This window comes from Geospiza fortis, unplaced genomic scaffold (assembly GCF_000277835.1).
Source record: "Geospiza fortis unplaced genomic scaffold, GeoFor_1.0 scaffold167, whole genome shotgun sequence".
In the NCBI taxonomy this organism is placed as follows: domain Eukaryota; kingdom Metazoa; phylum Chordata; class Aves; order Passeriformes; family Thraupidae; genus Geospiza; species Geospiza fortis.
Window position 1 is genome coordinate 1,183,958 of NW_005054355.1, and position 20,786 is coordinate 1,204,743.

Genomic DNA, 20,786 nt, shown 5'->3' on the forward strand with positions numbered 1-20,786 from the left:
GCAGTACCTTACCATACCATTAAATAGCAACTTGCCGAATTTTAAATACAAGATAGAAGCATCAAGGAGTCTAAGCAGGAACTGCAAGCCTTGTGTAGGCCACCTTTCTGAAAGGCTGCATTAGCAACTCACTAACTGCTATACTAACCCACCAAGAAAAACAGTCATCCCATAATCTGCTTATTCCTACTACATTCTTCATCTCCATCTATCTTTTCCTACAGAATGTCTGCCCAGAATTTAACATCCTTATTTAAGATTGCTTCATTATACAGTCAATGCATTTATTTGGGTTTACTCAGTTATTGTACACTTGGGGAAGTAATCAATTGATGCTTACTTACGTTAAAGAAGGACCGAAAGACAAAAGCTCTTAAAGCATCCATGCCACATGGGTAATGGGGGTTAGGAGCAGAAAAAAGGGAAAAATGCATATATTCACAAATAACTACTCTATAGACTTTGCTTTCAAGTTCTTTTCAGACCCAGGCTAAATTATTAAACCAAAAGCTAGGGATCCCCTGATTTCCATTACTTCTCTTTGCACTTATATTTGCAGACTTCTGATTACTGCATTGGGAGATTATGAATACATGCTGCAATTTCAAATGCAAGAAAAGCATTGTTCTGTGAAAGACTTTCATATCGACACCATAAAATGCTGTTGAAAGAGGGCCAAATGCTGATTTTTTTTTTGTCTGTTGATTTATTTAATGCTCAAGACGGCTTGGTGTCAAAACAGATTATTAGCTGGAGAGGTGCATTTTGCTAATGTATTCGGGACTCTGGGTAAAAATAATTTATTTAAAACAAAATACACCTACTGGGATTTTCTCTTGAAACAAGTTTCAGTTGCAATATCCTTCAGCCGAGAAAGCCAAATTTGGAATTCCTCCTCTGTTTCAAAAGCTGTTTTCAAAGCTGCTTGAAGGAACCAAAATCCGTTAACCCAGTGCCTGAATGACTTTTGAATATTCTGGTCCTACGTATTTCATAAGCTGAGCAAAGCAGCAACACCTGACCAATTCACAGCAAGTTGGCTGGAAGAACCTAAAGCCTCAGGGAGCTTCAAATCCCACAGAAATCCTGAGGATGTGGCAATGTCCCATGTTACAATACTTAAATTTCTGCTCTTACCTTTGTGTTCCCAAGTGATCCTTGGCACTGGGCCAAATGCTATTGCCACTTCTAGCAACAAACCCCAAACAGCATAAAAAGCACACAGAGCCATCTTCAGTGTCCCTGCTCTTCGGGGTTCAGTGGATAACTGCAGCAGGTAGCGTTTCTTTGTCAGATGAAATGGAGACCCCAGGGAGTATCAGAGACCAGGCATTTCAGCTCTTGAGAGCAACACAAGGGAGGCTGGAGCAACTGTTCAAGTACGTGCTTTTCAGCAGATCACTTCAAGAGAACGCACATTTTCCAGGATGCTGCATACAGAGACTGCCCACACACTCCACAGGCTGCAGAGCTGCTGAGAAGTGTGACTGAGTGCATTCTTCTGTTTCACCAGAGAAATAAATGATGCTGTGGAGAGAGGAGGGAAGCAAGAAATAGAAGAGAAAGCAAACTAAACACTGCCGAAAATAGCACTGATGTTGCAGTATTTCTACAGCTGTCTGCATATTTTAATTTGAACACAAAATATATTAATTGGTGAAAATCATACTCTTAAAAATAAGACATCCATTACATAGCAAATGGGCAATAATTGAAAGCAATCATTTGAATCTAGAATTCCAAGTGTAAATACTTTGAATTGTCAATTATGTTTAATGCACAAAACTTTATTCTAGTCTATTCTTTCAACAGTGTGTCAAAGAAAATCCTACCTCTCTAACAAACAATAAACAAAGATAACAAAAACCACTAGTATCACAGAGCAAAGAACATGAGAAGTGCAGCATTAATAGTAAGAATGGTTACAAAATCTGCTGTACCTCCCATACTTGAGATCTTACAGAAGTCTTCTTTTAGTGGTTCCCTATAATGTTACTAATTCAGCCAAGGTGTGTGGTGTGCAGGGGGTAAAAACACACTACAGAAATGATGAGCTAACGCACTCCATATAAAAATTAAGAGAGAAAACACTTCAACAGTGAAACTCCTAATACCATGAAAGTACTGTGAAAGTCATTTTATCTTCAAGTCAACTATTCCTCTCAGACCACGAAAGGCCTGTCCTGATAAACAAAACTGTTCACTGTTTTCTACACCATCTTCCAGAAGTCTCCACTCCTTCTGTCTTCCTACAACCACTCCTAGGTGAAGACTCCAGAAGCAGTGAGTGCATCCATAAATTACTTCATCAGAAACAGGTTTTGAGGCCTGTACACTTGGGGTGGTGATGAAAAAAAACACGTTGTCCGTTGCAGCACAGCACAAGATGCCAGATTTTCACCATGCCACCACTGCCTGAGACATTGAGGTGACTCTAGTACGAGACACTACAATGTAAGATGACCGTAATACCTAGAGGTTATCCAGCAGGAGGGCAAGTGAAGGTGTATTGATTTTGCATAGCCTGGTTTTGGTAGCAGGTGGGCTTGACGAGTGGCTCATGGAAGAATCTGCTAGAAGCTTGCACCACATCCAGCAGAGTCAACCTGTGGCAGCTCCAAAGACAGATGGGCTGTTGGCCAAGGCTGCCCCAATTACAAATGATGGTAATGCCTCTGTGATAACATACTTAAGAAGAAATCAAAACACAGTTGGTGGAACAGTTTTTAGTTGTGAGCAGAAAAGACCAGAGTGAGAACATGTGAGAGGAAAAGCCCTGCAGACACCAAGGTCAGTGAAGTAGGAGCAGGAGGTGCTCCAGGTACGGAGCTGGGATTCCCCTGCAGCCCCTGGTGCAGCGCATGGTGAAGCAGCTGTGCCCCTGCAGCCCATGAAGGTCCATGGGGATGCTGAGATCCACCCACAGCCCGTGGAGGAGCCCCAGGCTGGAGCAGGTGGATGCTACAGGAAGCTGTGACCCCGTGAGAGAACGGTGGAGAGAGGGGCCCTGCTCCCCTGCTGCAGCAGCCTCTCCTTGAAGGACTGCACCCTGTGGAAGAGTGCCCCATGCTGCAGCAGTTTTGGGAGGACTGTGTGTCCATGGGAGAGACACACATTGCAGCAGGTCACAGAGAGCTGTTGCTCTTGAGAGGGACTCACATTAGAGAAGTTCATGGAGAACTGTCTCCCATGGGAGGGACCCCACGGTGCAGCTGGGGAATGACTCCTCCCCCTGAGCAGCAGGATAAACCATGGCTGATGAATTTACCATAATCCCCATTCCCTGTTCTCTTGCACCACGTGGGTAAGGAGGTAGGGCTTGGGAAGGAGGGAGGGGTGGGGTGGAAGTTGTTTTTAAGGGCTTTTTTTACTTCTCATTATCCTGCTCTAATTGTGTTAGTAATGTTTTCAATTTGTATCTCTAATTAGAGCCTGCTTCACCCATGATGACATTAGATGAGAAATCTCTACCAGTCCTTATCTCTACTCATTAACCCTTAAATTTTCTCTCTCCTGTCCAGCTGCTCAGGAGAGTGAGTGAGCAGCAGAGTGTGAGCCTGGCATCCAGCCAGCATCAGCCCATGACAGAAGATTACAAAATCCTTAGTAACACTGAAAAGGAAGGGACCAGTACCTGAAAAACACAGAGGTAAAAAGACTGCGGGAGAGCTGAGAAACAACATCTCTAAGCACAAGCAAGATTCCTCTGGGAGGACCTGGGTTTAAGCAGGAAAAGGCAAGGAATCTCTAATAAGCGCAGCCAGTGGATCTTAAGTAAAGTGGCCAAGTAGAAGATGGGCAACTACATTCTAAGTGTTTACACCTGCTTTACTAAATGATCACAGGCAAGATTAAAAGATTTGGAAATCTCATTTATTTCTATAAATATCTACTAAGAAAAAAATCCACAGAAGACTAACTTGCTCAAGCTGAACCTGTAACTTCATATTTTTTCTGGGTTTTTTTTGCTCTTGGTAAGCACTTTGGATCAAATCCAACTGTTTGTAGCAGGTAGTATTAATTGTTTTGGGTTTTAATAATGTATTCAGTTAAACTTAATAGGCTTTTTTGTATCTTTCATCCTTTCTATTTATCATCATATACAAGCAATTTCCAGGTTTTGCTCTCCAATACATTAAAAAGTGCCCACTCATCTGAGTTACAAGGCACGACGTATTCTGAGGCAAGCAAACAGCTTTACAGGAGAGTGTTTAAAAAGGAAACAACAGTTCAATTATTGAGTTCCAGGCAGTTTAGCTATTTTATTTTAAGATAAATGTAAGGAGGAAAACAGCAGTTTGAACACAGTTAATCCTTTGCTTAATGTTACCTTTTGTTACTGAAAAGACTGCATGTAAAAATCAATTCCCTGTTAACTCTGGATTTTATTTTGTAATTTTAAAATTTATTTTTAAAGATACAGGCAGGACACCTTAACGCTACCAGTTATGTACAATACCATACAACAGAGACAACCCCAGAGGAGACTTCTGAAGTCCTGTAAATTTTTTGGACTTTCAAATAGAATTAGCAAATATAAGCCCCTAGTAAAGGAAAATCCTGAGTTTTCTACAGTCACCTAACACTCCTAGTCTAGCTCACCTATCTCAGCAAATGCAAAATGACAATGAAGCTTGAAACAAATTGCATTATCTTTTGAAGGAAACAAAGGGTCTGGCTGGATCCTTTAACGCCTGCTTTGCGTGTGGACTGAGAATTATTTCAGCTATACAAAATGGAAATCTGTGATTTCATTCCTATTGTACAGGATTGCAAGAAAGGTCCTTTTTCACATTAATAAATTTGACTTGTCAGACATTACTTGATCTAGGGCAACATTTTGCATGTTACAAAATGACTACAGTGAGCAGCCCAATTGTGCAAGACCCACTTTGTTCTTATTTCTGTAACTGAAATAGAGATGAAAATGCACTCAGAACCTTGTCCTTTAATTTAGCCTCCAATTTAGTTACTCTCCCCTGCCCCTCCCTTCACTGTGCTGAAAATTATCTGGAGTAAGTCCTTCACTGACATCCACTGAGAGGCCATTCATAATCTAATATGAGCCTCTTTTTACATAACACAAGTCATACAAGAAAGAAAAGTAAAAAAAAAAAAAAATTAAAAGGCCTAGACAATGGCCTCATTTCCAGATTAACTCGGTTCCATCAGCGTTCACCAGCTTTCATTAGATCTGAGTGCTTTGAATTTCTGAAAAGTTAGGTCTCCTAATACTTTGAGCATTAGTCCCAAAAAAATAAGCCACAATTTGCTTGGAAACAAGTACACTGAAGAAGTAACAGAGAAAGAAACCTGAAACAGTTGGCTACATAATTAAATTCTGATTAAAATGACCACAGGCCTACATTTCTGTAGAACTGTTAAAAATTTTCTCAGGTAAATTATCAGTAAATCCATAATTTAGGGACTCTGATGTTTTGCATCAGCGATGTAACATGCAATGATGAAATGGTACAAAATCAGTTTTCTGTGATGCTTGTGCTTATGGTGACTAAAAACAGGGCAACTGCAGAAGCAATCAACGCAGCTCCTGTCAGTTTGGCAGATCACAGCTGGAAGCTCAAAGCTGTGAACATTCCCCTTGACATGTAAAATTATAATGCATGGAAAGAGAAATAGGTAGAAACAACCTTCTGCTCTCTTGAAGTATAGAAATTCAAAGCTGTTAGAAAAATTTCAGGCTGCATAACTGCTAGCAAGGAATACCAGCACAAGTTTTGAAACCAGGGAGTTGCAATGGCATATACTGACTGTTATGAAGATCAGAAACCATCTGTCTCTCACATCACCTGTGTCACTGGGTATCAAAGAAGCAGTGCTTTAGTCCACCTTCTGGAAAAATGCAAAATGCTAGTCATGCAGTGTGAGAAGCTAATCATAGGAAGGAGACTGTCATCCTTCTCATCCTCCAGGACACAGAGGCAAAGTACACACAAAGTAGTACTTCTGAACACAAAATTTCATCTTTCAGAGATGTCAATTCACAACCCTTGCCAGTACCCAGGTTTTTTTCATAAGTAATGCAACCCAGAAGCATCTCTTTCCTCAGTCAGCATGGTACAGCTGGATTGAAGTGTGTATCTTATATGAGCAAATACCACACAAGTTAGCCAGATTCTGGAATTTCAAAGCTAGGAAATGGCCAATTTTGCAACGCTTGTTTTGAAATATTTTTTCTTCTGATAAACACTTAGTTGCATTGTGTAACTTCTCAGTTTGGCTCAGTATTACATAAACTGCTAAGTGGATCTAGTTTTATTTTGTATATGAAGGTTAAAACCAGGAGAATTTATTAACACACCAGAAACAGTCAGCATCATAGCTAGGACTCTTGTGATTCCCAAGAAATGATTACCATCACAGAGGATCCAGCCTCTCCCTTGAAGAAAGCCAAAGGCGCACTAGCCATTCTGGCCTAATTCCATCACTCTCTTCATGATTCCCCAACCATACTGAGTGCCTCCATGATTTTCCTCCCTTTTTGAATTGCACTTTATTCTCCTCCACAGCATTTCTCTCTCCCTGCAATCCCTCATTCACTCTGTACTTATTCTCCCACCCTTGCTATCACCCACTTTTCTTCCCCAACACGAGCAATGCACAGCTCCACGATCACAGGCGATGTCAGCCCCCCCAGTGAGGCTGCCAGACAAAAGACCACCTTCCTTAAAGGAAGGCCCTTTAAAGTACATACTTCCCTACCTCTCTACAAAATCACTGTCACATCACTCATTGTCCAGGGACAGCCAAAAGAGGACCTCAGAGTAAAGAAAAACTAATTGCCAGACAACCTTCCTTCCCACTGCCAGAAGTGAAACAACCATGCCATGGCAGGTTTGCCAGGCAGCCTACCCCATTACTTTTAGATAATTAAAAAAAGAGAAGAAAACAAACAACAAAAAACCCGACAACATTTGCAAAACTTGCAAGGAGTAACTTTTAAGTTACTATGATGAGGGATATGAAGCTCAATATGTGGAGACAGGCAAATTTATGAGTGAATTGCTTCCGCCAGCAGAAAAGGGTGAGTTAAAGTATTCAGCTGTCAGCATAAATTCCAAGTTCTCCCTAAATAACTTTCTTTTGAAGCTTTAACAGAATACAAGCCTGCTTTAATATTTATTGATGCCTATTTTAGAACAGATTCTAAGGCTCTATACTTGAAAAACAAACCATAGAAATCCAACGAGATTTTGCTTAAACCTGTTTTTTTCTTTTTCAATTTTGTTTCCAAAACTGCAAGGAAAAGTTAGCAATATTTGTATTTGAAGTAATTTTGATTACACAGTGAGTCTTGGGACTCTAACTGGTCAGAGTGACCCCAAGATACATTAGAAAGTCTCTTTTCCCAGCCCAGCACTTGAAGAAGGAGTCAGAACTCCTCATTTCTCGGTCTCAAGGTTGTTTATTTTATCTTATCTATAAAATTTTTCTTCTCCTGCCCTGCCAAGGTCCACTGAGGAAGACAGTCAGAGGCACTCTGTCTGCCCCCTCAGAGGTGGTGTTATCTTTTTATACTGAAAACTACATGTACAATATTCACAATTACTTTCCAATACCTATCATCTATGTTAGACAGTGAGCTCCTACTCTAAACCAATCTAAAAGTGCCAACATCACAGCAGAAGATGGAGGCCAAGAAGAAGAAGAAAGGCTGGACACACCCAGATTCCTCCATCTTGCCCCCTGAACCCCCATGCTAAAAATGCCAAAAAAATCTATTTTTCTGCCCTGTGATAAATTCACTATCATTCTACTTAAACTTTTGTGGTTTGTAATTCTTCATATAAGGTTGGTAATTGTTTTTTCCAAGGGCAAAATCAAAGGCACAGGGGTCTTGGGCTCTGTGCCAAGGTCTCTGAGCCCCCTGGGCAGGGGCTCAAGTCCTCCAGGGCAGTCAGAGGAATTTCCTGGGTTCCAACAAGTGAGAAGTGTACAAATTACTTTTGACAGCTGAGTTTTATTTACATAGTTTGTGAATTTCAGACCATAGTTTGTGAAGAAAGGGTGCTTTAGTTCTCACCCTTTTAAAAACCTGAATTTTTATACAGTCTCATGAAAACATCATTATTTAAAATCTTTTTATTATAAAGTACATATGGATTCATCTTCTCCTAAGGTAAGGTACAGCCTCAAACTAGCAGACCAGTAGCCCTTTATGATTAACATACATGTAGAGCATGGAATTATTTGCCTTTTGAACTGTAACCAAAATACTTTGTGTAGTTGCTAGATGATTACAAATTAGATGAATATTCCTAAACCAATTTGGTGTGGTCTTTATCTCTACCACAAAGCCTGCTGGAAGATGTGCACTAGTGGTAAAATTTAAATGTTGAGGAAACAAATTCCCAGTTTTAGGCCAGAAATCAGTATTTTCTGTTTCTGCATGATAAATATGTCATCAAGCAGTCTTCAGGAAACTAATGCTTGTGCATAAAGAAGAGAATTTATCTTCAGAGGGACACTGCTAGAGATCCACTACTTTTTTTAAACTCACATTCCTGTTCTTTTAGTACTACGTTCTTTTTCTGTGGGCAAAGATTACACGAAGATAAAGTATACATGAAAAAAAAAATGACGAGACAGATTAAAATCCTTATTTTTAAGGTTATTGTGGGTAGATCTCTACGAATAGGATTCAACTTCAAAGAGCAACAGGAAAGAGCTAACTTGGATGCCGAGTTATCCCAAACACAGAATTCAAGAGCTGCCCTGGGCATGTTCTAAGACCCTTTTCTGCCTGACTGGGTACTCCCAAATACTAAAGCTGGGTTGAGACAGTGACAGTGTTGCAGTTAAAACCAAGCAAGAAATAAAGTTCCTGAAGTTCATCTTCTCCTACTACTTAAACATACTGTCACAATCAAAAATAGTGGAGTTGCTCCGTTTCTTTCTCATTTTTTCTTGGGCTCATAGGACTGAATGAGTCATTTGAAGTTATTTGAAGATGCCTCTTGGCAACTAATGGCACATGTGAAAGTACCTGCATGTCTAAATTAACAGGTATGTGTGCCTTAAAAAAAACTATGCTATGTGTCCAGCAACACTTTCAGAGTCAAACATCTCCAAAAGCAAGCCCAGTACCCCTTTATACATACAAAACACCTAACACAGGAAGGTGCAACCCTGAGAATGACCTTTTAGTGGTAACTAAAAACCAGGTAAATACAGAGTATGTTCCTGAGTGAAAGAAGTCCTTTCCTGGGAAGTTTCCTAAATATTTTGGTCTTGAAGCAAAAGAACGTAATAAATCAAACTTATAATCCAATCCTGGTTTATATTTCTCAGTATGCACTAAGTCCCCAGTATTCTTGAAGCACATTTATTTGCTTTGCTAACAAAGACACCTGTAACAGAGTCACCACGAACACAACACGCCCCCCTTGCTGTGGGGATGTACCTCTGGTTTCAATGTACATACCTGCCACCCTTCGGAGCCTCCTGCACACTCCAGAGCTGGGAAGCAGCCAGAAAAACGTCCTTTCTGAAAAGAGGTAAGAAACAGACTTTGACATCAGTACCACATAATTCTGAAGGGCAAGTTCTGATATGGGAATCTTAATAAATCCTCCCTCAAAAGTCTGGCTTTTGTTTTCCAGATTTCCAGGGTAGAGCATTCCTGACAAAAACCAGAACTGGTACATTTGCATCCAATGAGCCAAGATCCCGATGTTGCACTTAACACAAAAAAAAAATATTAAGCACACCTGACAAAAAGCAGACACATCAGCCCTTTTAAAACTCAATTTGTTTCTCCTATCCCAAGCTGGCTGATATCTACCCAGTACAAAATTATTCAGTACTTGCACTGCAGTAGCAATTACTGATATTGGTAAGAGTCTGGGACCCCTCACATGCTGGTACAGGATGTACTAGAGAGAGGTTAGACACCAGCCAGCCCCACAAACAACTACCTTTACTGAATTCATATAAAGCTGTTCCAACACCTTCCTCCATTATTAAAGAACTGCATTATGCACCAGCTTAGGAAAGAGGCTCTGGATATTGACAACGAAACCCAGCAAGCTCATATTTATTTTGCTGTAATCACAGGTCAAGAGTGGGCCACTCTGAAGCAATCACAACTGAACACAACAAAGCATTTATCCCAAGACTCTTCTACATTACATGCTTCCAATATGCAGACTCATAATACTGTTACATCAGATTGTATTTAGCATATGTATTTCCTAATGTTCATCAAAGCACTTTTAGAAGGCTGAGCCATGTGAAGGCATAGTGTTTTTTAAATGCAAGTCACCCGGCGGTCTGAAGTAGATTTCATTGTAGCCAATAGTAAAGAGGCTCCCAAAGATGCAAAGTGGTAAAATGGTGCACCTGACATAAAGTCTCCACTACACTTCTGAAGGCTTCATTCTTGTCCCAAAAGATTATAATGACTCAGAAGACAGAAGCCTCAAAAGAAACAGCCTAGAGACAATTACAAGAAGCAGCTCAATACTGCAGGTCTGTCTGTAAGGGTGAACCTATACAAGGTCTTTTTCAGAGATCTTCAACAGTGCATGTTTTGTGGCTACCAGTATAGTAAAAGGCATCAAAAAGCTACAATCAAGCACACTTTTGCTTACAAAACAGTATTTTCAGTATCTTTCGGGCTATATAAAGAGGGCGAGGTAGTCTTATCCTCCCCACAATCATTTTTGAACAAGATACACCACGACAATCCATTACATTCATCCATGTTATTACCAATGGGCTACTTTTCACAAACAGTAGCAGAATGTAACTGACTTATTTTGGATGTAAAAAATTCCCCATCCACCTTTCATTCTGTTGAAAACAAACTAGAGCAGACAAGCTGTAAATCATCTGATCAGTTATGAAGCTCTCCACAAATCAACTTACACCAGATCACCTCTATGCCTTTAGCTACTCAGTATTGAAGTGAATAGGTAAAATTTACAAAAAATTCCTGCTTGCCACAAGAGGCTATCAATCTACACAGCCACTACTGGAGTTTTCAGATCCAAGTATGCCTTCTCTACAGCTTATGCTCCCAAAGCAAACTATAATCATCTATTTTAGCTTCAGGTACCTTAAGGGGAAAAAAAATTCTCTTCTGCCTCTCTTCAGAAAGAGCTTCCAGCAGCCTATCGCTTGTACAAGCACTTTCACCGTAACAAAGTAGTTGCATCTAAATGAATAGCTACAGTAAGTGTGAAACTCCTCTGAAAAGCCTAGCAGCAAATTGCTGACCTGTATAGTTTCCTGGCTTACTTTAAACAGCCTGACATGGAGGTTTTCAAGTCTCGGCAAATAGTTCCAGGTTTCTGAACTGTGATCTGAGGTCACTGGGGACTGAAAGACAGGTGGCAGATGGCTGGAGGTCAGGCCACCTCTCAAACAGCCTCTGGATCTCCACGGAGATGGAAAGAGGCAGATGAGCTGCTAGGACTTCCCAGCTGTGGCACCTCAGCTCAGGAACTCTGCTCCAAACGCAGTCCATCCCTCCTCAGTGTGGTCCTTGGGAAGGGGCCAGTAACCACCAGTACTTCCGGCCGAGAAGCCCACAGGCATGGGGCTGGGTGTGAGGGCGGCTGGGCTAAGGTGAAGGGTGGTTTGCAAGTAGGGGCTCATTCTCTCATTCTCCTTTGGTCACAGTGCCACCGCCTGCCTGTCAAGACATCACCTGTAGCCATGCTACACACGAGAAACTACTCCCAGCTTGCCAGAAGCTATGACATAATTAAGCCCTTTAATCCAACTAGGACTTGAGCATGAAATTAAACATCTATGTGAGCACTCAGGTTGGCAGACATCCTTCAGGAGCTCTTGCTTGACCCAAACCTCACAGGTGATCCTTTACAGCAGGTACTGCAGAAGATCCTTAAAACTTACACCCTGTCAGGTTTTAAGAGTACTTAAGTCTAAACTTATGTGAAAAAAACCCCTCTAAACTGTTTCTTCTGGCAATGATTACTTAAGCTTGGGGAGAAAAAATTACACCATGAATAGCTCATTATTTTGACAACTGTGACTAAGTCTTCAAAGATTAAAGAAAACACCTACTGGATTACAAATGAAAGACAGCCTGGAATACATTATGTAGAATAAAGGGATAGTCACCTTAACGAAATTTTTCATAAAAGATCCACAATCCTTCATACATGTGTGTTTGCATATACTTTATTTATTTGAAGGGCTCCTAATCTGTCAAATTCCAAACTACATTAATGTATTACAGAGCATTTCTGGCTGTCATATCCTACTTGCATTTAAAAAAAAATCCAAAGAACAACTACAATGTACTACTTTTCCTCCTGCACATCAATTATCATCCAGATCAGGAGCATTTCTTTCATTTTCTAGTCAAGCACATGCCTGCTGTAATCAGGTCCTTGTGATTCTAAATGAAGAGGAGAAAAAAGAAACTCAAGAAAACTAGCTTATGAACAAATTTTCTTTACTTGGAAGTCTCTGTGGGAGCCCATAGGGGCAAATTTTAAGTTTGGGAACATTTCTAGTGCTACAGCACTATACACTGACCTTACTGAAATATCATTTCCAGATAAAGACCCTGATAATCTAGAGCTATATTTGCTACCTCTATTTCAAGTCAACCACAACCTATACATACTGCCTTTCTTAGAAAAATTATTTTAAAAGCTTATGTGGAAGCCACAATAAAGCCAGTATACAGCTATGAGTAAGACTCCACAGACAACTGCTCACAGACTGCGTCTGTGACTAAGAACTTTCCTGTTAATGCTATGTGTCGTTTCACAGTTTTGAATCACACGAAAAGGTAGGCTAGACTACAAACTTCAAGAGCAGTGCATATTACCATCACTATATTTAAATAATTGATCTGAAACACTAAAATAACTGCTGCTGACACAGCCCCCACCCCATTCTGGATGGACCTGGTGATTATACCTGCACCACCTGTGCAAGACACTGGGGGTGAGAAACCAAGTAACAAATGTGCTACAATATTTAGAGAGCAAAGCTCAATTTTTTTTTCCTTTCCTGCCTGCAAAGTTTACTTTTCATAAAAAATATCTTAATTTCGCAGACCCATTTACTTGCCTATCAACACCAGTCTACTTTTACTAAACATTATAGGAAAAATAAGTACATGAGCTTTAACCTGAAGCAAAGGCCCATGCTAAACCTTGTTCTGAAACAATGAAGTGAAAAAAGCCCTGTTAGATCTCGAAAAGACATCTCCATCTCAGCCTAACTCTGCTGGGATCCTCAGTTTTAATTCCTGTCACCTTGGCACTCCTCAGATCTCCCAAGCATCTTCAAAAAAGCCAAGAAAAATACAGAAACTAAACTGGTGGTAGAGAGCTACAAATGCCTTCTGTACCCCAATGACAAAATAAGAATATCAAGGCTGGGCCAGCTACTGCCATGATGAGAGTTTCTCCATTTTTAAGGATATTGAGAAAAATCTCCTGTTAAGCAACTTAACTTCCATAAAACTGAATAGGAGCTTTCATGATAGTATCTATGCATCCCAACCCCTCTTCAGAAAAGGACATGAGTGGGTTTCACAATTTCAGCTTTCTTCCAGTTACAATACCATACAAATATCAACACAAGAGTATTTTAAGAAAAACATGGTAGTGGTTTAATAAAAAATAAAGTAGTGGTTCTGAACCAAATTCCAGTAAAGGCAGAGAACACCAACACAACTGTGTGAGTCCAACAGCCACAGCGCAGGAGAGAAGAAACAAGGAGGCACAAATGCATAAAGAAAGTAACAAGTATCAGCACTTTTGCTTGAGATTATTCTTTTTAAGGCATCACTTCAGGGATATGTAAAATGTATTCACACCGCCTTTGCTTAAGAAATAAAAAAATTCAGAAGGAACACTACAATATTCTGGTCAATACAAAAACAGTCTTTGGAGAGCAGAGATCACTGTAACCACCTCCACAATCATCAATTTTTCTACTTCAAAAATGTCAATATAAAGGAGACAATTACTACTCCTCATGTCATAAAATCCCGTGAAATCCATGTCTCTTTCTCCTTCTATCAGAAAAGGAGCAATCCTAGAAATTATCTGCTGGTTAAAAAACCTAAACAAAAGTCTAAGTTCTGCCTGCATTTTTCATTATTGCTCTTTTATCAGATGTTCTCTAAGGTCCCTAAAGGAAAATCAAGAGCTAAGAAAATCCCAAAGACCCATAAAAACACGTGTCTTACCCAAAAGACTATCAGTTGCCAATTATGGGGAAACATCTTCTAACATTAATAACAAAAGTTACCGATTTCTATATTCATTCTGACAACATGCCAACCCAGGAAAGCTAAAACTAAGATCAACATGCTGTATTATACCACTTGCTTTCTCAAGAGCTTAGATCAAATAAGCAATTAAATTTTGTCACTTTCAGAGAACTTTTGTTCCTTTTAAACTATGTAATACTACAGTATTTCCTAGTTTTACTTTTCTGGATTGTTTACATAAACTGCACTAACCATGTTGACAGGCGATAGTCTGAATATGTTTAAGAGTTATCTGAACATAGATTACGAAACACCTACGTTTGACAGTGTTTCATATTTAGTGTTTTTCAATGCTGTCTTGGTATTTTTCTCTCTAGCCTTGAGAAATACATGGCCCTCTCCCAAAAAAAAAAACCAAAAAAAACCAAACCACCCAAAAAACATTTCCCCCCCAAAAAAAAACACAAGGAAAAGACATGAAGAATCTTTCACATTCTTTAGAAATTACTATTTTACTATCTTGATAGTACAGAAAAACCCAGTTCAGTATCAGATTCTAGTTTTTCAGGCTTTCAAGCCAGTTTTTAACAAAATATTCCAGATACTGACAGGTTCCAGATTCTGAAGTTTCTTGACTCTCAGAGGAGGCAAGTACAACAACTACCTTTTCCACACAGCCACAGTTTTCACTACCAAAACATCTCTGGGTGAGTTTTCCCACTGAGAACACTCAACTTGTTTGGCTGTACATATTCCTACACACTGTCAACACCCTGCACTGCTCAGGGACAGTATGCAAAACCAGCCTTAAACTACCTTTAAAAGCACATTCAAAACACTGCCTTCGTTTTTCTTTTTTTTTAGTTCCCTAAAGTTATTTGGCATTCTTGCATGTGCAACAGAAGGAAAAAGAGGAGCAATTTTCACCTCAACACATAAAATTACAAACCAGTACTTCTTCAACTGCATAGCAAAAGATTCTGCACTCTAAAGAGAAGCCTTGCAAGAAGTTACCTGTCCGTCCTGAGAAAAGGTTTCTGTGTGGGAAGAAACAGACAACTTCAGTGCAAGGAGGCAGAGTCAGCTTCCTGGTTTTGTAAGACCTAGCACAGCCTCCCTGAGGGAGTTGCACAAGGTTGCTGAAGTAGGGAATTTGAACCAAGTTATTCAAAACAGTGGAGAAGTAATGAAAACAGAACTTAACTGTCTTTGGCTATATAAAAATCAGAAATTGAACCTTGCAGCAGTATCTACTATTAAAAAGAATCCCAATTAAAATTCACAGGTGGAATGCACCCATTTTTTGTAAAGCTAAAACAAAACTGTGTCCAAAAAAAACCCTAAAAAGCTATAAAAAGGGACTTCCTCAAGTATTCCAAATTATGCAAGGACACCTCTGACTTATGAACAGGTAACATTTTTTCTAGTTCTGAGTATCTTTATCTCACTATAATGCACCACACCTGCTTTATCACACATGCCACTTTGAAACTATCTTCCTCTCATGTTCAATTGTACAAATCATAATGAGAATCACTAGAACTGGTTAGGACAACAGTTCACAGCATGACAAAAACATGCCAATTCAATACAGCAAGACAACAGAATGAACCACAAGAAATTCATACATTCTTGAATCCACCTGTACCACATTCCCAGTTACATTTGGGATGAAGAACTACAACAACAAAATGCCACACAGGTCTGTGATAATAATTCTGAGTTCTCAGTTTTGGATGCAGTGAGGGCATGGAAGCATCACCACTCCCAAGTGCTTTACCTGTCCCTCCACAGAGCTGCTTCTACTGCCAATCACACAAATCCAGCTTTGTATTTGACATGAATCATGCTGCCTGAACAGTAAAATCCATGCAATTTTTCCTCCATCTGGCATTACACACGTTGAAGGTGGTGCTTTAAAGCCCTCTTTTTTTTTTTTTCCTCAAATAATTGCATTTCTATGGCAGTTAGCGGAAGAGTCACCATCAAAGGCTGTTAATTGCAACGCTCCAAGCTGAAGCCAGTGCCTCTATGCATTTGCTGTTTGTTTGGGAAACCACTTTTTCAGCAGCAAGTTTCACCACTTGGATTTCTGTAAGACTTACACAGAACTTCAATTCCTTTTTTCATGTCACCCATTCATGTGATAAAGTCATATAGGCAATCTTCTCAAAGCAAACGCAGTCTTGGCCTCTAAACTTAATTCCACTGAAAACCTGATACAAAAATAAAGAATTAACAACAACAATATACTATAAAACTAGTAATTTCCCTCAGGCCTCTTTACCTTTAAATTAATGAAAGTAACAGAAACATCTTATTTTTGCTTTCCATACCCATTCTTTGGTACCTGACTTTCAGACAACAAATGTGAAGCTCTATTTTCAGATACCACAGCAACAGCATAAAGAAGCAATGTAGTTTTTCAAGTTTCATTGCACTGACACAAGTAGAGTCTGACATTCTCAGCCCTCACACCTGGTCTACCACCAGGTAACAATTTTTTTCCTCTTTCTCTGGCAGTATTCCACTTACACGATGAGATAATTCACTCTTTTAAAATAGCACATTTAGGTCCTAGACACCAGGTGATAAATTACATGAATGTCTGAGACACTCATCATAAATTTAGCAATGTGCCAGAGTGAATGGCTTAAAACAATCATCCCCTGGGTCCCCGAAATGGGGCTGGGAAAAACAAGCAAGATAACTGCTCTTCTTCCTTACAGCTGCAAGGTGCCCAGCATGCCTACTCAAGCCATCCTGCCTCTGGCTGCTTCTGTGTCCTCTGCTCTCCATCCATAACTCCCCGTCCAGACCTACACCAGAGTGCAATTGATCAGAGAGGTCAACTGATCAACTTCCACAAGTTAAAAATCTGCTTTAGGAGGGGCTGGATCACGGGAGTTTAAATCCAAGCATAGCGGCCCTTTCAGCAGCCATGCTAGCTTGTGGCCAACTGAAATGAAAGTGCAACACTATGGGAGACCAAAGTCTGTGCCTTCCTTGGGCAAGGGGGAAAAATGGGAGTGCCAAGTGCTCACTCCAAGTCCTCCCTGCCTCATCTCAGGGCCAAAATAAGAAAAAGTGAGGAAGAGATGAGAGATCTTGGTCCATGAAAGAAAACCCTGAAGGGCTGAGGGCTGTGCATGATTAGGCCTGCGACAGACATAATGCAGCTCTACCCTCCAATGCTGTATAGCACCCACCAGGTACGGAGCTTCCTGCAGGACTGCCTGCTGAAAAAGATGTTGAAAAGACAGAAGTCCACCCAAGGGTAACACCACTTCCCAAAGAGTAAACACTGCTCTTCTGCTGCAACATCATTATGAAAACAACTTACTTTATTCTGCAGGGGATAAGCAGCTACAATTCCTTCTCATCATTTTAAACCCTTGCCACAAGCATGTTACCATTACATTTGCTAGCATATTCAAGAAATTCCATTGTCCCTAAGGACCGGCAAAGATCACATCCCATGGCATAACCACATGTCCCAGCCAACCTCACTCAAAACATGACACATGAGGTCTAGGGTCAAAATTCAGAATTCATCACGCACTCCAAGGGTCATTTAAAATAGCTGAGATCATCTCCAATAGCAACATGCAACTCATGTTTTCTTACCAAGCAAGAAATACAGTAAAATAGCCTTGAAATTTAAGGAATCATTGTCTCACTCTAACAGATATAGCTAACGCAAACAGCTTCAGTGGCAAGCATTTTAAAGGGTTGGGATTTTGCTATGTTTAAGATTTGGCTAGGTATCCTTTTTTACTATGTTAAAAACTCTACATCACCCCCCTCAATTTTTATGCTGAAAAGTAACAGAACCATACTTCTGAAATACACTGCTAGTGCTTTCCACCGACAGCACAGACATGGATTTTACAAATCATCCTTAGATTATTTTACCATTGCTCACTAATAACCTTTGCTGTTTTTTAAACTATGTACAGCCAGGGAGTCTGCACTCTTCTGTAAGATATACAAAGAAATTATAGATACCAGCAAATACAAAAATGTTTGCACAGAACAGAACTTGTTAAACATAAGCAGAACTCAGTCAGCAACAACTCAGCAATGACTGACTCAGGAGTTTGAAAAAAAAAACAACCCAAAACCCTCTGACACAAATGCAGTGATTAATCATTTGCTGTTGCATCTATTCTATGGGGTTATACAGCATTGATCATAACTGTTCCTGCCTCAATACGGCCCTTGTGCTGATATTAATAATGCAAAGGTCATTTTGACCTTTACCTAGTAACTGGGTATCAGTTTGTGCCCACATTACTGCTTTCCGTACATCCAAAAACGCAGGTGCAAATCTTTCAGTACAAGTGCTTCAGGTTTCACATCAAATTATGTGTGAGCATGTCAGGAATAGGATTAATAGAAGCTTTGCTCGCAGAACATTCTCATGAGCATTACTGGGATTTTAAGTCCTGCAAAGCCTAAAATGAGCTTTTTCTTATGCCAAATGAAATGCTGCAGAGAGAGTCATTATAACACTCGATGATTAACTTGGAAAACCTTGTTTCCACTGTCATTATAGATGTTTTAAGAGGAAAGATAGGAGATATGCACACCACAGAGGTTCTGCCTCAAACTTTGTTGATAAAAACAGATAATTACTACAAGTTTCTAGCCATTGAAAGCTAAATTTGAGGGTTTTTAATATTACAGAAAAGCAGAGCTGGAAAATTACACAAAGGCATTAGAGGCAAGATGAGATTTATGTGCTTCCTACAAGGTTTAGGGCTCAACAAAGAAACTAAGCTTTCCATGGCAATGCTGACCTCCAAATGCCACAGCAACCACCATTCATGTCTTATCTCAAACCAGAGATTCCCACCCCAGAACACTTACAGCTTTCATATTTCAAATGTCAGAGCTGAAAAATTAGGTTAAGCTGAGCCAAATGCAAAAGTTAATCCCAAACAAGAGAGATATGTCAGAGAATTCAGTAGCAATTAATGTTACTTGTGAACCAGATTCTGCAGAGGTGTTCAAGCCATTAGCTGCTTCCCTGTACCCCTTAATAACTCTCTGAGACCGTCAGACACTGGTGACATGTTACCAGAAAACATGCAAAGAAGAACATCCTTAAGACTGCTATATCCCCTTTCCTTGGTGCATAACCCAGAACAAGTGGAGACAGGACTCGAGAGGACACCTTCGCTGTCTATATTCCAAATGTCATTCTATACCACAAAACACCCTTCTCTTCTAAAGTGCACTCAATAAAGCAAAAAACTAACAAAAGCCCCCATATAGCCTATAAAATAAATAGGCCCTTTCTACAAAGGAAAACAAATATCATCCTTCTATATTAATTCAAATCAATTAAACTTTAACCTTTAAAATTCTTTGTGGATGTATTAATTTTCTAAATTTAAATTTCGATTGCAATTCAGCACATTTGCTAAAAATCTGGTCATTTGTTTTGGTTTTAATTTTTGTTTGATAAAGGCAGACTTCATACAGTAAACAAATTAATGACTCTTACTAAAGCATTATTTTCCTTCTCACTCTCCCTTGACACTTTCCCCAATTTCCTCTAATTGGAATATTAAACTATTGCAAGAGTTTATAATTAAAAAAAAACCCAAAACAATGTCCCATTATTAAAATGTGAACCCAGCAATGTTATTTATTTGTGGAGCAACTTCTGATACACAGTTTTCTTTCCAAAAAATTATCTAGACTTCTTTGAATCCAGAAATTTTATATTTTTTCTTAGAAATTGAAAAACATTAATCTTCAAGTTTCCTATAGGATGTGTAGACTTGCACTGAGAATTTAAATCTACTAACAATCAGCTTGCTTTTCTTAAGTAGCTTTTGCAGATCTATTAGAAGTCATCCAAGGTAACCATGAGTACACACACTACAAACTGAAATCAGTACTCCAGATTAACATCCTCGTATTAGCTGCTTTGCTACTGCTCCTCTACAATTTAAGACAGAATGACAGATCTCATTATTTTTGTTGCTAAGAATCCTGTCTCCTGCTGGACTGTTTGCTAGCAAGCTTCATTTAAGCTTCCTTATTCTTACAGGCTGCAGACATATTTCTGCTTGGCAAAACACTGTCTTTAACAACAGATTTGTTGTTCAGTGACACATGAGAAACTGCACTACAGTTTGCATGCAATGGTCTAGGTTGCTCACCAGCAAGGTCAGCCTACTGCACACCTTAAAGCACAACACAAGCTGCTCCTTATTGATTACAAAACCTCCCTGATTGCTCTCTGAGAAAGTCTAAAACTAGTAGTCACTCTGCATCCAGAAACCACAGCATCTATGCTCAAACAGCTCTATCTTTCTAACACAATGGGCATTAAGCACTTTATCATTAGCTCTTTTGAGCCATGGCACTTCAGAAGTATCTGAGTAAGTTAAAGTTTTTGAAATCTAACATGCTCTGGAAGGCTGGTGACATATCCAATGCTTTAGTGACCGAAAATGGTGATGCAATTTCACAACAGTTGACCTCTCCCTCAAGAATGCAAGCAAAACACTAGTCATGCTGTGTTGCCTTAGGTGATGTTAAA

The 20,786-nt window shown here is 39.7% G+C and overlaps 1 protein-coding gene across 2 annotated transcripts in view; it reads right to left on the reverse strand.

Annotated features, from left to right (window-relative positions):
• SEMA4D (semaphorin 4D) overlaps window positions 1-9,511 on the reverse strand; it is a 43,570-nt gene extending 34,059 nt beyond the window's left edge. For both annotated transcript variants that reach the window (XM_031059071.1, XM_005423571.2), the window contains exons 1-2: window positions 9,446-9,511; window positions 1,138-1,527 (exon numbers count right to left, since the gene is read on the reverse strand). In XM_031059071.1, the coding sequence (XP_030914931.1) occupies window positions 1,138-1,231 (94 nt within the window). In that variant the 5' untranslated portion in view covers window positions 1,232-1,527; window positions 9,446-9,511. The remainder of the gene's footprint in view (window positions 1-1,137; window positions 1,528-9,445) is intronic.
• Between the last annotated feature and the right edge of the window lie 11,275 nt (window positions 9,512-20,786).